The following is a 15,662-nucleotide window of genomic DNA, read 5'->3' as shown; positions in this document are numbered from 1 at the left end:
GAAAATGTATGTCAGAGAAAATGGTATGAGGACAAATCGCTCTTAAACTATAAAATAGAATATTTTTTTTAAAGATCAAATTATATTATTATAAAATATTATTTAGAAGTAATATACTGCATTTTCCAATAAGGAACACAACCCTTCTTAAGTGTCTGTTCTCTCTCAAATGTATTTGATCGATGTTAATAAACAAAACATCAGACGTTTGTCTAATATATTTACGCTTTTCATTTTACTATGCTGGCCAAGCTCATCAAACGTTTTCTGTGACTTCTGAAACATACGTCATCACTGCGCGACACAGGCGAAATATACGGTGCGATACACGTGAGTGTTAACCATCTAAAAGTGTCGGTGTTATCTTTTAGATTTAGTTTTATTAAAGGCTACGATTAGCAATTTTACTATACCATTTCGCATACCACACATGATCTACAATTATCTCAGAAGACTCCTCATCAAAAGCAGTTTGCTACGTATTCAATTAGATCCATTTGATCGTCCTGTTATCTCCCGGTATCAACATCATACCCCTCCCCGCACCATGGAGGAGGATGCCGTCAGGACATCTGAAGAGGGTACAGGTGACACCGTGAAGGAGTCCCCGGCGGCAGAGGGGACAGGTAAACGCAAGAGCGAGGAGGCGGACGCACCTGAGAAGAGCTCACGAGGGAAGAGACGCCGAGGTGGCGGTGGGAAGAAGCCGCGTCCCGGGGAGAGGTTCATCCCACCGCCGCAGAAGAGGAACCCCGGGGTCAGCTTCAGCCAGGAACACTTTAACGAGACCACACATTATTTCGAAGGGGGTCTCCGCAAAGTCCACCCCTATTACTATGACTTCAAAACGTACTGCAAAGGGCGATGGATCGGGAAAAGCCTCCTGGAGGTGTTCAAGGACGAATTCAGGTCAGAGTCGATCGAGTATTATCAGAAGGCGGCTCAAGAAGGACGTATCCGACTGAACGAGACCATCGTGGAGGACCTGTCCATAGTGCTCAGGGTGAGGGTCGTTTAGCACTTCTTCAGAAATATATCAGGTCTAGAATATATATTCCTCCAACAGCTTGTATCATAATAGGTAGCCGTATTGAAAGATTTCTTCTGAACTGTAGGCCTACTTATGAATGTTGGAACCGGGTATTTTGTATATTCTTCTATGTCATACTGAGTTTGGTGTGCGTTGATGCATGATGTTTACACTGCGTCATGTGGAGCTCTTTCTGTTTCGAGACACTGCTGTTAACAATCTTCCATTTTGAGTTTTGAGCCGAGAAGGGATTGTTGTTGTCAACCCAAACCCTTCTTCTCCGCAGAACAACGACCACATGAGGAACACGGTGCATCGCCACGAGCCCCCCGTGGTGGGCAGACCCCTGGAGGTGATCGCTGACGATGGGGAGGTGCTGGTGGTGGACAAGCCGGCCTCCATCCCTGTTCACCCGTGCGGCCGGTTCCGCCACAACACGGTGATCTTCATCTTGGGCAAGGAGCTGAACATCTCCGGGCTCCACACGGTCCACAGGCTAGACCGCCTCACCTCCGGGGTGCTAATGTTTGCCCGCACGCTGGAGGTGTCCCAGAAGCTGGACCAGCTGGTCAGGGACAGACAGGTATGTCGGGGATAGCATGAAGATGGGTTCTTAGTTATTGAAAACATGGAGGTCCTCTTCTTTTCCTTTCCTTGGTGTTCTAACCCTGATGTTCACTACAGATGTCCGATACCATTTTCTCCTTCCCGATAACGATTCTTGAACTTGAGTATCGGCCGATACCGAGTATATACCGATACAGCGTCTAGCATTGTTACTACCAATAGTAACAATGCTAGACGAAGACAGCAATGTATAGTCGGTTCACTTACTTATAATAATATAATCACTTGCATATAATAATACATTTGTATTCTTTTAGTTATGTGTCCATGCATCATTTTATTTTTTTCTTTCTAGTGTTGGCGATGTTCTTTGCCTGTGTAGTAAATGAGCTAGTCATGTGATGGTATCGGATCGGGCGCATAGACTTGCGTACTCGCCGATACCCGATGCGTTTTGGCAGTATCCGAGGTATTTCTGATACTGGTATCGGTATCAGAACAACTCTTGTCGGGACAGCTTCTCCCTCGGTGGTGCTCCACATGTTCACCTCCTGTTTCTGTTCCTCAGCTGGAGAAGGAGTACGTGTGCCGCGTGGACGGGGAGTTCCCGGAGGAAGAGCGGATCTGCGAGGAGCCCATCCTCGTGGTCTCCTTCAAGGTGGGCCTCTGCCGGGTCCATCCTAAAGGCAAGGACTGCCGTACGGTCTTCAAGAGGCTGAGCTTCAACGGCAGCTCCAGCGTGGTCCGCTGCCGGCCGCTCACCGGCCGCACGCACCAGATCCGCGTCCACCTCCAGTACCTGGGGTTCCCCATCCTGAACGACCCCGTCTACGGCGCCTCGGCCTGGGGCCCGCTGAGGGGCAAGGGCGGGCAGGTGGAGAAGAGCGACGAGGATCTGCTGAAGGACCTGATGGAGGAGCATCGCTCCAAGGACAGCCTCCACCTGCTGGATATACCGGAGGAGGAGGTCAAACCCGCCCCGGGGGAGGGGAAGGCGCAGGTTCCGGTTTCACCGGGGCAGGAGAACAAAGATCGACTGAACACTATTGAGCCTGATGGTTCCTGTCCTGCAGAGAGCGGTTCACCGGCGGGCGTGCAGCGGGACGGCCCAGCAAGGTCGAGCAGACCTGAGGGTGGAGAGGACGTTCGGATCAGGACTGAGGATCAGCCTTTAGAGAACCTGAGCAGCGACCGGGACTCGGTGAGGAACTCCCAATGCCACGCGGCAGCCAATGAGGAGCCCCCGGAGGCCGTTGCCCCTCTGAAGCCCCTCCCCCCGGGAACCAGAGACCGGCTCTGCAGCGAGTGTAAGATCGTGAGGCAGGACCCCACGGAGAAGGAGCTCGTCATGTTTCTCCATGCCCTGCGCTACAAAGGGCCCGACTTTGACTACTCCACACGCCTGCCTGAGTGGGCTGAGGAAGACTGGGTCGAGGACCCATAGGTTCATACCTTTTTAGAGACCCAGGTATTACGTTAATGCCTATTTTCACTGTAAATCAATGGCCGAGATGCGTCGTTTACTATTGCTGTGACATTTAAAATATTCTTTATACGCAGAATTTATTTGTGGATGAAGAGATGCTGCAACACAATGGTTGACCATTAAGTTATTTTGAATATGTTCTTGCTAGAACAAAGCTTTCAGCTTTAAATAATGGAGCTGGATAGTGTCATAAAACTGTATTTTCTTTTTATTATTTCCTCCAGTTACCAGTTTGACAATTGTAACGGTAAGGGTGGCAACATTTCTTATTTCTCTTGTTCCCACAGAGCCTGTGATGATCACCTTCTTGTTCTATGACAAGTCATTTGTAAGCATTTCATTAAAACCACTCAATCAAGATTAAAGTCGTCAAAGAGGAGCCTTTGAATTGACCCTGCTTAGGCACACGTGACCGCACTAAGTTCTAGTCAAAGTTCATATTTAGCCACCAACCCCTCTGTTCCAGACTATACAGCACATCTAATACTTTAAATATCTCTTGTGATTTACTTTTCACTTTTGTAAAAGACGACACACACCCAATAAGAGTTGTTTCTGAAAATAAAACAACTTTGTTGCAGAATTTTGGCACATGCTGCACATACGGCGTCTAAACCATTTCTCTAATGGCACCGGACAAAAATAGAATCTCCACTGTAGTGTGATGTTGAGTGGCGGGTGCAGAATGGAGCCTTCCTGTTCCTCAAAGGTCTGCTACAGGATGCAGTGGGGCTGCATGGAGCTTTGTGAGGTGAACACTAACATGCAGTGGCACAAGGATTTCTTCAGGAATAGGTTGACTCACGCGCAAGGACCTTTTTCTTGTCCAAAAGGTAGGGCACACGACGACACACACACACATATGGATCTCTGCAGTTGATGGTATTGGGTGTAATCTGTTTGCTCTTTTTGAGTTCTCACGTCCATTAAGAAAAGTATAATCACATTTTATACCACAGACATTAAAACGGCATATTTGAGTTTCAGCATTGACTGCATGGGTAAGGCTACAAATAACATTGCAAGCTTATGTGTCTTATTGACAACACTGACACTATCAGCACACCACAAAACCACCGTACAGCCTCTTGATATGAAGCAGAGTTTGCAGTTCAGAAACATCATAAAATAGTCCTGGCCCATCTGTGTAGAGATTAATTGTACCGCTCAGCCCACAGGATGGATACCTTCTGACACAGATGCCTTACACTTTTTCATAAGTGATAATGGATTCTTTTTCCTTTAACAACACTCTTATAGGTTTATCTTAATGTTTTCTTTGGCCGTCCTTACAAACTATACCTTAGAGGTAAAACGGGTATGATATAACAAAAGCAGCATATTATCTTTGTACCTTTCTTTAAAAGTCGAACAAGGGGGTACACTACAGTATGGCTTGATACTCTAGTTCCAGCCTGAACAGTGTGTCACACTTGGGGCTGTGTGGAGGCCAGTCTGCACAATGTCTGTCTTTAGGATCTGTTATACTAAAGACTTCAGGCACAACGTGACATTCTTAACATATAAGCAACTGATAATACTGTATTTTTCTTTTATAATGATGTGCTTATGTGATAGATGGTTCACGAAATATGTGCAGTCTTTGAAGCATGAACAAGGTATCATGCTTTGATTGATTTTAAATCAAATCAATCAAATGAACATCAGCTCAAGTCTTTTGGAAACACATGTAACTTGGTTTGGATCCCCCGTCACCCCAGCGGTCTCGTTAGAGATGCATCCTGTTATTTGAAGTTACTTCACAACTGGTGTATCTTCCCTTTGAGCATATCACAATAGTAGTTACCAAGCATCCTGATCGGGCATGGTAACAATCGCACAGCGTTACCCTGATTCCCTCAGCTGTAGTCGGCGAGTTCTCTCTGGCCGTCCCTCTTGAGCCACACGTCGGGCAGGTCGGGCTTACTGTTGGGTATGATCACCACCTCCTCGCTCTGCCCCGTCCGGCCCTTCCCGCTGCCGCCTGAGGAGGTCTCGTAAACGGTCTCCTTCAGGGAGAGCCTCAGGGTGTCCCTCTTCCCGTTGAGGTGTCCGGGCTGTAACTGCTCCTCCTCCTCCTCTGCCTGCTGAGTGTTGGAGGCTCCCGGCTCCGTATCATTCCGACACGTCTCCATGGGGTCCTCCGGGCCGTCGCAGGAGCTCTGGGACCGGTGGAGGAGCTCTGAGCCCGAGTGCTGATGGAGCTGGTCTTCAGCTGAGTGTCCTTCTTTACAGAGCGAAAGCTGGTCGACGGTCTCCAGGGTCTGGCTGATGGCCGTCTCCTCCATGCTGGAGGAAGAGGAGAAGGTCTCCCCCATCCAGAGCTTCGCCCCTCCGGTCTGGCCTCTGCACGTCTTACAGAGGAGTATCTCCGTGGCGGCGTCTCCCTGTGGTTGGGTCGCCGGACGCAGAGCACCCTCCTTATAGGGGGAGGACGTCTGAAGGGCTTGAGGCGGATGGCACACCCTGTGCTGGTGACTACACAGCTCCTCGCTCTCTGCCTCCGTCCGGTCCCGCTCCATGTCCCTCCTGCAGTCCTCGATCTCATCCGAGAGCACAGAGGGCCGGTTGGAGAGCTTACTGGTACACGTACTGTTCTCAAAGCTGTCACTCAGACGGCAAGCCAACGGCTGAAGCTCATACTGCTCAGGACCATGCCCACCACCTCTGCCTCCGGGCTGTTCATCCCTCTGCTGGCGCTGCTGGTGGTGGTTGTTGTACTCGTAGTCCTTCCTGGGTCTGGGCCTGCAGAACGCCCCGTTGGCCGCCGAAGCCGACCCGGTACCGGGTTCTGTGGCCGAGCAGGAGGACAGCACCCTGTCTGCTGTCTGCTCCGTCAAACAGGGCAGCATGGTCTTACCAAAGTCCTTCTGAGGCCCGAAGAAACAGCACAGCGACTGGAAGAAGAATGTTGCAAATCCACATGCGACACATTTTACAAGAAAGAGGAAAATTCCTAACTTCCTGAACAGCAAGGCGGTGGCCGGCAACATGATGATCCCCACGCAGCAGAAGGCGCCAGAGCCTATCGCCACGGGACAGCCCATCCGCTTGGTGGCGTGGGCCACCCTCCCTATCCGGTCCGTGTGCGGGGCCGAGTTATAGGAAATGCAGTAGTTGGCAATAAAGTCTACCGACAGCCCTGCGGCGGTGGAAATAAGCAGAGCCTCGATGCCGCTCAGCTGCCATTCCAGCAAGACCAGCAGTCCAACGGTGACAAACACGCAGCCCCCCACAGCCATGGTGCCGTAGATGCTCAGCAAAATGTTCCAGGTAGTCAAGAGAAGGCAAGTGAAGGTAAGGGCTATTGAGAAGCCGGCTACCACGAGGGTCTCAGAGCTCAGTGCTTGCTGCAGGTCAAAGAGGGACAGCGGACTGATGAACCAGCCGTCTTCCAGTCCCTGGGGTGCACCTGACACTTCCTTTGAGAACCACGTCGATATCTCTCTGTGAAAGTGGCTTGTCTTGCTGTAGTTGAAGCTGTATAAGTATGTGGTTTTGAACGCCAATACGAGCGCGGCGATGCTGCCATCTGCTTGGAAGTACAGGCCATCGCCGCGGGCCAGATGGCCCTCAGCGTGCCTCTCTGCCAGCATCATCCGGAGGCACTGCTCGAAGGCACCGGATGGGTAGGGGAACTGCATATCCTGACAACAAACCCGCTGGCCGTCATCGTGACTGTCTGGGCAACGTCTAGCAGACACCCAGCGCGTCAACTGCTCCACAAAACAGATGTTTTCCGGCATTGTGTCTCTATCTCCAGATGTTAGCTGAAAATAGAACGTTTGGTTCTGAATCCTGCCGCACAAATCACTCAACCAGACCTGAGACTCCGGGCTGCTCATGTTGAAGTTCGGGTCAAGGACCAAAGAGCCGTTGCTCCTCGGATTGAAATGGTCCCCGTTATCCGTTGGGCTGACCCCCCAGACCAGCATCACAGTGACGGGCTTATCTTCCCCATTATTCTGCCTCTCAAACATGAACATGTTGCGGTACTCTGCGTCAAACCTCTCGAACGGATGGCTGGAGCGGAAGAGCTGGGTGGAGCCGGTGTCTAGCGTAGGCAGCCTCATACCGGGATCCACACAGGAGATGTACGTCCCGCCGACGGCCAGGACCGCGAACCAACACATCCAGATGTACCTGAACTTGACCACGCCACACGGCAGTATCTTCAGAAACAGCAGGCTGGCCGTGTCGTTGAGCCCTCTGTTGAGCCCCCTTAACCTTTGCACTATGGTGAAGAGGCATCGCTTCCGTGAGCTAGTGTCCCAGAAGCCTCCTTGGTTTTTGGCACAGCAGGGCTTCCATCTCTGGAGGGCTGCGGAGGAGGAGGAGGAGGCTACGGTGTAGCGTTCGCGCAGGACGAAGCAGCAGGGCAGCCACACGATGGCGGACAGGGAGCAGATCAGGGAGGCGGTCCCGAGGTAAACGGAGAAACAGCGGATGGCGGTGATGCTGCTGAGATAGCCGGAGAAGAACGCAACGCTGGAGGTCAAGTCTGAGGCAAAGACCAGGTAGCCCACTTCCTGCATGACCCGACGCACCCTCTTCTCCAGGGGGGCGGAGGGGTACTGCGACAGCTGCAGGTTCCAGAAGTCAGAGAAGGTGAAGACGTGATTGGAGCAGCTGCCGAGGAGAATGAGGGCCGCTGACAGGTTGAGCAGAGGGAAGAACGTCAGACGGAACACAACCTTGTAGATCAAATAGGACGTGAGGAGGGAACCGGTGATGGCGAGCAGAGACAACACTGATATGAAGATGGATTTGAGGTACACAGCCATGGTAAAAAACAGAGAGACGACGGCCAGCACAGGATACACAGAATCCCTGGCCAGGTAATACTTGAACAAGGTCTCCTTGATACCGAGGTCCATGCCAGTGATGGTCGTGTTGTTATAGGTCAGCTCCCGTCCCTCGAGGCTGTTCAGGTAGATGTCCAACACGTCGTCCCCCTTCTCCACAGGGAGGATCAGGAGGCTGTACTTCAGCGACGGGACTTGGTATTCCACCGTCTCCGGGCCCACAAAGTCTTTGTCCACCAGGTAGTGCAGGATGTGGAAGACCACACGCGTCTGTCTGCAGCGCGAAGGAACCGAGGGGCAGGCGGCGTGTCCGGGCGTCCTCACGCAGGCCTCCACCAGCTGGCCGTTGTGGTAGAAGGGAGCACAGAACCGCAGAAGGCCCAGGGACTCAGACACCTGCCGAACAGACACATCTGATCAGACACGCGTACTCCTGCCCCCCCCCCCACACACACACACACACCCCTCTTAAGCACCTATTTTATGTTGTACGTCCTGGCACTTGATGCATGCACTTATTGTATGTTGTACGTCCTTTCACTTAAGTAAGTCGCTTTGGATAAAAGGGTTTTCCAAATGCCCTATCTGTAAATGTCTGCTCAACGTCTTATGTGGTAGAGTACAACATCACCATGGACGTATTGATAACCATGATATTAATTCTCAGCATGAAGAGGTTGCCAAACAGAAGACCGGAGCTACCTGGCGCGAGGTGAGACTGAGGCATGAGGAGGCGTTGGTATGGACCGCCAGGTAGTTGCCCAGGGACCAACTGGGACAACAGCCCCCTCTTGAAACCGTCTCCCCAGAATCTCCCCTCACATGTTGCTGGCACAGGTCCTGGAAACCGGCCTGGGAGCGGATCTAGAGAACAAAGGAACGTTCTTCTTGAGCTATGTTACTGAGAAGCCAACAGGAGTGAAACGTTTGTAAGCATTCATCACACCTTCCCACAGATGTTCTTTTCAATCCTCAGTTTAGCACATTAAACTGTACATATATATTTCATACAATTGTTTTCTTTGTTAGCACAAATAGACACAAATAGAGAAGGAAGGTTAAAGTTAGGAGGAGGGAGGGGGAGGGAGAACAAAAGATGGAAAGGGAGGAGGTGGCGGAAAGGCAGTGGAGGTTTAGGAGAGGGGAGAGGGTGGAGGAGGAGAGAGGGGAGAGGGTGGAGGAGGAGAGAGGGGAGAGGGAGGAGGTGGAGGAGAGGAGAAGGAGGGAGAGGAGAGGGAGGTGGAGGAGGAGAAGGAGGGAGAGGAGAGGGAGGAGGAGAGAGGGAGAGGAGAGAGGGAAGAGGAGAGGAGAGCACTAGCGTGGTGGGATTGGGGTATCAGAGCATACCATGGCTTGCTCCATCTCACACATGGAGTGGATGGCCTTCAGGCTCCACAGACTGGCTGAGTTCCCCGAGCGGAACACCAGCTGGGCAAACCGCTCGCCTGCGTGGAGCGAGAGAGACATGAGGATCCAATGAAGATCAGATTGACAGCGCTGAGTAAAACGCCTGACACACCCACTCACATGATCATCTGTGGTCTCATTATGGTGATTCGTTTCAGATGATCAGACGCATCTCAAACCAACGTTTCAACAGTCAGTAAGATAAGACTGATTCACTCAATTTCATTTTTTCATCTTGTTTAAAGTTACGTTAAGACACCATGAAGAACCCGGAGAGAAACATAGGGGGAATTAGAAGAGACGTTTGAAAATAGTCATGTTTAGATTTCTGGCACACAGTGCTGTGGAACAACTTAAACGACTGCAGGCAAATGTCAGAAACAAGCGGGTGCCTTGAACAGACTATTAACTTCTGAAGGTCTGAATTCTACTGAAGGTCTGAGTATGCTAAAGACACAGTAGTAGTGGTTTTAGTTGGCAACGGTTTGTTTGTAGAGATGCTGACCTGGGGCGTCACACAGGAACGTCTCCGGAGACGAGTCTCTGTTTAACATCCTCCTGGGGCGCTGCCTGGAGGGGTCCTGGCCGGCACTGACTTCCCCGCTGAGCACGTACACATGCACACATGCACGTAAGCACGCATGCACAGACACACACACAAACACACACACACACACACACACAGATGCACATCTTTACAATAATTAATAATCTACATTAGCTTTGTCTTATTTGATTAAACGTCTCGGTAGAAACGCTACACATCCTACATCATCATCATCTACATCCTGGGTGTATGGTGAACCCGGGACAGGACAGTACCTCGTCGTTGTCCTGTCTCGGGCCTGCCAGGGAACATAAGACAGGAGCTTCCCTGGCCCGGTGTTCTGCTGCAGCAGGTCCAGGCTGGCCTGACGGACACCGATCGCCGTCCCTCGAGGCTCGAAGCCCTGAAGACGTGAGCAATCAGACACTGGATGAACACCACACACACACTAACACACACACATCTTCACACACACTTACACACACACATGCTCATACAACCCATGGCCACGAATACATACACACTCAAACACACACACACACCATCACAGCTAATGCCTGGTGCAGCGTTTGTTTACAGAAAGAGTCCATTGGGTCACGCCAGCTTCGATCAACGAGGGGGGGGGGGGGAATGCACTGTGTTTGTGTCTGCAGTGTTTAAGATGCTTGATATAGGGAGGGGGCTACAGCACTGGCTTATTACAGATCACAAAGCACACTTTCGGGTATTTTTATAGATTGTGATTTCCTTAATTAATAGTCCGTAATTAATCCTGATAAAAATCGAATTCAATGTTTAATTGGATCAAAGAATTTATTTAATGGATGTGACTATTTGGAGAATAATGATAATGATAACCTGGGGGGGGGAGGTTCATCTGGACAGAAGACAGACAAAAGAGGTATCGGCTCTGACATGTCTCTCTCTCTCTCTCTCTCTCTCTCTCTCTCTCTCTCGCGTGTGTGTGCTCTCGCTCTGTGTTCCAGGGCCCTCACACACTGGTCGACTCACCAGTAGTGGTTCAGAGAAGTCGGGCAGTGGTCCGATCAGCAGGCCGGCCAGGGAGCCCCCCAGTAGGACCAGGGCGCAGCCCAGCATCACGCCCAGCGGGTAGTCCAAGACCAGCTGGGAGAGGCTGAGACCCAGAGGAGAGACGCTCAGACAGGGCAGCACCGCAGCCAGCTCACTCACACTGAGGAAACCCTCAGTGTGTAAAGTAACTAAGAGTCAGTACTCACTACTCTGTACTCACTACTACTCACTACTCGGTACTCACTTCTTAGGTATCCAGTAGAGACCTCCAGCCCTAGAGCAGAAACAAAAGTTAGCATTCCTTCAAGAGAGCATTTCAATCTCTCTTGTTTATGCTCTTATTAAGATGAAACACTGTCTTGTTTAGGCTCTCATGATGATGAGGCTCAGACCCTCTCCAGGCCCTCTCCAGACCCTCACCGGACCGTCACCACGTGGCGCTGCGCCCCCTGGTGGGCTCCCCCGCCGTGACCCCCGTGCTGGTAGGGACATCCTGACGCGTCCTGCCGCCGCGACGCCTGATTGGCCGAGCTGGAGCTCTGTCCCGCCCCCGTCCCCCCCGCAGGGCCGTCTCCCCGGGGCCCCGGGGGGTCTGGGTGGGCGCCCTGCCCGGGGCTGGGGACTGGTCCTGGGCAGGAGCAGCGGCGGGGCTGGGCCAGGTGGTAGGCCATGCCCGGGGGGTCCTGAGGGACCTCGAGGGTTGGGGAGGGAGAGACGGGGGGAGGATGAGACTGGAGGGGTCTGGTTGATCACAATGAAGGACATGAGAGCTGTCCTCAATGCACTGAGAACTGGCAGGGTGTCTATGTGGTCGATAAAGTCTATGTAGTCCACCATGTGTACCATGTAGACGGTCTTCTATGTGGTCTATGTAATCTATCGCCCGTTACTAAACCCATTGGTGACACTTTTTCATATTTACTTCTAGATTCTAACACTACCTGCCATATATAGCCAACACACATATCTATCTATCTCTCTGATATATATCTACGTATATATATATATATATATATATATGTATATATATATATATATAGATTAGGGATGGAGAAGGGGGGTCATGTTTAATTGGGCCCTGTGTCGTTCAGACGTAGCGCTGTGCAGACCTGGTGGTAGAGCTGGAAGGAGGTGGAGGAGGAGGAGGCCGGGCTGCCACAGCTGCCCCTCCGTCCCCCGTCAGACGGGACCGCCGTCCGCTGGCATCCCTCGCCGTACACCCCCCCAGGAGGGCCCAGGGACCGGCCCGGGACGCCACTTGGAGGGGGGGAGAGGGGGGAGAGAGGGTAGCGGGGAGGGAGAGAGGAGCAGAGAGAGTGGAGAGGGAGAGATAGAGGAGCAGAGGAAGGAGAGAGGAACAGGGAGGGAGAGAGAGAGAGAGAGGAGCAGGGAGGGAGGGAGAGAGAGGGGGGGGAGGGAGAGAGGAGCGGGGGAGAGCTTTAGTAACTATCTTTCATAACAATGGCAGGAGGTATTACTGGAGGGCTGGATGGATCTGGTGTTCAGGGGGAAGTCAGCAGCGTGAACAAACAGGAGGAGGAAGGAGATGAGTGAACACTCTGTTGATCCTCGGGCCTGAGGGCCCAATTATGAGAGAGAGAGAGAGAGAGAGAGAGAGAGAGAGAGAGAGAGAGAGAGAGAGAGAGAGAGAGAGAGAGAGAGAGAGAGAGAGAGAGAGAGAGAGAGAGAGAGAGAGAGAGAGAGAGAGAGAGAGAGAGAGAGAGAGAGAGAGAGAGAGAGAGAGAGAGAGAGAGATCCCTGACACACTGCACTTTGACAGCAGTCAGGACGGCGCCTTTATTGTGGGTTGGAGAACAATATGTTTCTCTTTCATACTCAATGTGATGTCACTCAGGCATCAATCTGTGTTTCTTATAATCTGACAGCTGCAAAGGATCGGTCAGATTTCCAACAAGAAATTGAGCATTTACACAAAATAACCATTACGTTTCAGTCAGGATGGTTTATTTCCGTGTCCCGTATCCGTAATTTCTCAAATTAAATGTCTTCCGCAAAAGTTTAAACCCCATTCCCTGATAGTTATTGATTAACTGATGATTTTAACTATGAGGTCGTATTGCTTGTGTCTGTGATGGGAATGGACTGGGCATGCTTGCTTGCTTTTCCACCTTGAGTGGTCCCAGCCCCCCCTCCCTGTCCATCATCTCTATGGCTACCAAGGTGAGTAAACAAAAGCGATGACCTCACACACATCTAGACCGCTGTGTTAATCCACTGTAGCGACAAGAGAGACGAACCGTGTTTGGATCACAGTCAACATTTAACGAGGACCATATAATAAGTTCACACTGGCCAAATATTGATTGACTTCATTACAACTCATAAAGTATAGCAGGTTATTAACACAACCGCTGGCTGGAAGCTAGCAGAAACACAAACACAGGCAGAGAGACGCCTTTGCTGAGCAAATTAATAATGCATGGATAAATATCACATATATCCACAGAGGTGTCAATGTGCTGCTGCTCACAGGAAGGGAGAAGCTGAACTCAAACCACAAGATGAAACATCCTGTGGACAATGAACAGCAAGGATCCCCACAACGGGATGGTTCTAAAGTCCTCTGCTATAGATGTAAAGATATAAATATATGAAGGCTTTGCTTGCTTTAGCTTATTCTCAGGATATGATTGGGTGTGATAATGCGTATCCACAACGCTAATTAGAATATGCAAGGTGGGCCTTACACCGGGGAACACAGACATCCTCATTATGCACGCTGGCTTTCTCTCCTCTCACCTCTCAGCTGTCCTCTCGCCTCTTCTTCCTCCTCTGTCTTCTCTCTTCTTTAGTCTCCTCTCTCCCCGCCTATCTCCTTTTCCTCTCTCCTCCCTTTCCCCTCTAGTCTCCTCTAGTTTCCTCTCTCCCTCCTCTCTCCCCTCTTCCCTCCCCTCTCTCCTCTCTCCCCCCCTCTTTCCTATGTGGTGTCTCATCCCTGTCCTTCTGTTTATTTTCTATTTATGCATCCAATTGTTAGTCCGTCTCATTTTTCTGGAACTCCTCTTACACCTGGGAATACAGACAGACATCATAATTATGCATGCTAGCTTTCTCTCTCTCTCTCTCTCTCTCTCTCTCTCTCTCTCTCTCTCTCTCTCTCTCTCTCTCTCTCTCTGCCAATCTGTCACTCTGTAATCCGTCAGCTATCAGTGTACAGATGGCAGTATGATTGACGACCCCTCAAAACGAACCTAACCTTTTTCATCCTCTCATGCACGGGATGAATGCTGACTGCTGGTTCAATCCCCAGCTCCTCCTAGTTGTGAGTGTCCCTGAGCAAGATAACTCACCCTCACTGCTCCCGACCCGCTGGCTGTCGCCTTAAGGCTGACGCCGCCGTCGGTGTGTGAATGTATGAGTGAATGTGTGCATGAATGGGTGAATGTGTGCCTGAATGGGTGAATTTTAGGCAATATTGTAAAGCACTTTGAGTGGAGGCTGGGTAGAAAGGCACTGTATAAATGCATTCCATCTACCATTCCCCATCAATGCAGGGTGTAGATCCAGCGCTGACAGTACGAGAGAAAGGCCGTTTGAGTGTGTTGATTAACCTCAGCAGAAGGTGTCTCCGAGCACAGCTGTACTCCTGGCTCTCTCTCGCTACACGTCTCTCAGCATGTCAACTGTCACCCGTCAGTAGACCTATTAATTTAACTGTGTGCGTGCCTGTGTGTGTGTGTGTGTGTGTGTGTGTGTGTGTGTGTGTGTGTGTGTGTGTGTGTGTATTGTATTGTGTAAGTTGGTATTAAGATGGAACACAATGTTTCTCAAACGAAGGCGAAATCTCAATGCATGATTGAAGTAGTAGGCCTAATAGTAGTTATTAGTGTATTATTTATAGCTAGAATGAATGCAGAGCACCCAGGGTAAATGCTTTTTCGTGTTGCAATAACAAAGCTGCATATTGTTAAAGAAGACCTTGTTCCTGAGAGGCGGTATACTGGTCTGTTCCTTGTCAGGTGGATTTAAGAGACCATCGCAAACCTGTCGTGTTAAAACCAAGGCACAAACTGCTTTTGTTTACGGTCAAGAAAAACACATTAATTAAGAAATCAGTTATCACAACCACATGACGAATACAATAATCCATAGCTTATGCTACCGATTGCTCAGATCCTATTGGTTAATGACGCGTATGGATTACAATAAATAGAATCCTTGCCGTGGCAACGACCAACCTTTGCGAAATGTCTCGTATTTCTCTTTCATCTGAAGGAGAATCTTCCGTGATAATCGCGTCCGTGCTCTCCCCTATGGTGGAGCGAGCCTCCATCCTGCCTATAGCGATACCGCTGCACACACTTTACCGTGAGAGCGATGAAGAAACAGGCACGGAAAACAACCCATCTGCAAGGGGTCTGTGATGAATCGTAATAATGGCTTATTCCGAGGCTAATAACAAAACGACACGGGGCTGTTTCAGCTCATCTGAATCGCAGCGTGATTGGCGGAGGCCGCGGTGATGCTGCTGTTGTAAAATTGCTCCCGAGTAGAAGTATAAGGTCGCTGTCCAACCGCGCGGGGTGCTGAGGAAACACGATGGAGACGGCGGGGTTCGATGCTTTGGGATCAATTTGCATCAGTACAGTGAGTGAAACGTGGCAATAGCGCGAAACAAAATAAAGATTAAAATAATGTTCTTTTTTTTTTGGGCTACAGTATCGGGCAGATTAAGATGAAACACGCAGCATCGTGACCCTATGACCTGTAGTAGTGACTAACGAGGTGCTCATGATGTCTGACTCACGTTCACAACGTGAATCACCG

The 15,662-nt window shown here is 50.5% G+C and overlaps 2 protein-coding genes across 2 annotated transcripts; one reads left to right on the top strand and one right to left on the bottom strand.

Moving 5' to 3' along the window:
• The first annotated feature begins 293 nt into the window (after nt 1-293).
• rpusd2 (RNA pseudouridine synthase domain containing 2) lies at nt 294-3,462 on the top strand. Its single transcript, XM_060052451.1, has 3 exons — nt 294-1,003; nt 1,317-1,613; nt 2,166-3,462. The coding sequence occupies exons 1-3, from the start codon at nt 431-433 to the stop codon at nt 3,039-3,041; spliced, it is 1,746 nt and encodes a 581-aa protein (XP_059908434.1). The 5' UTR covers nt 294-430; the 3' UTR covers nt 3,042-3,462.
• On the bottom strand, nt 3,274-15,507 carry disp2 (dispatched homolog 2 (Drosophila)). The gene is made up of 10 exons (XM_060052450.1): nt 15,074-15,507; nt 11,984-12,131; nt 11,295-11,566; nt 11,119-11,148; nt 10,854-10,977; nt 10,118-10,245; nt 9,801-9,898; nt 9,236-9,333; nt 8,591-8,752; nt 3,274-8,284 (listed from the first exon to the last, which is right to left on the bottom strand). The coding sequence occupies exons 1-10, from the start codon at nt 15,166-15,168 to the stop codon at nt 4,943-4,945; spliced, it is 4,497 nt and encodes a 1,498-aa protein (XP_059908433.1). The 5' UTR covers nt 15,169-15,507; the 3' UTR covers nt 3,274-4,942.
• Between the last annotated feature and the right edge of the window lie 155 nt (nt 15,508-15,662).

The sequence above is a fragment of the Gadus macrocephalus genome, chromosome 5 (assembly GCF_031168955.1).
Source record: "Gadus macrocephalus chromosome 5, ASM3116895v1".
NCBI lineage: Eukaryota > Metazoa > Chordata > Actinopteri > Gadiformes > Gadidae > Gadus > Gadus macrocephalus.
This window is presented reverse-complemented; position numbering and strand designations above follow the sequence as displayed.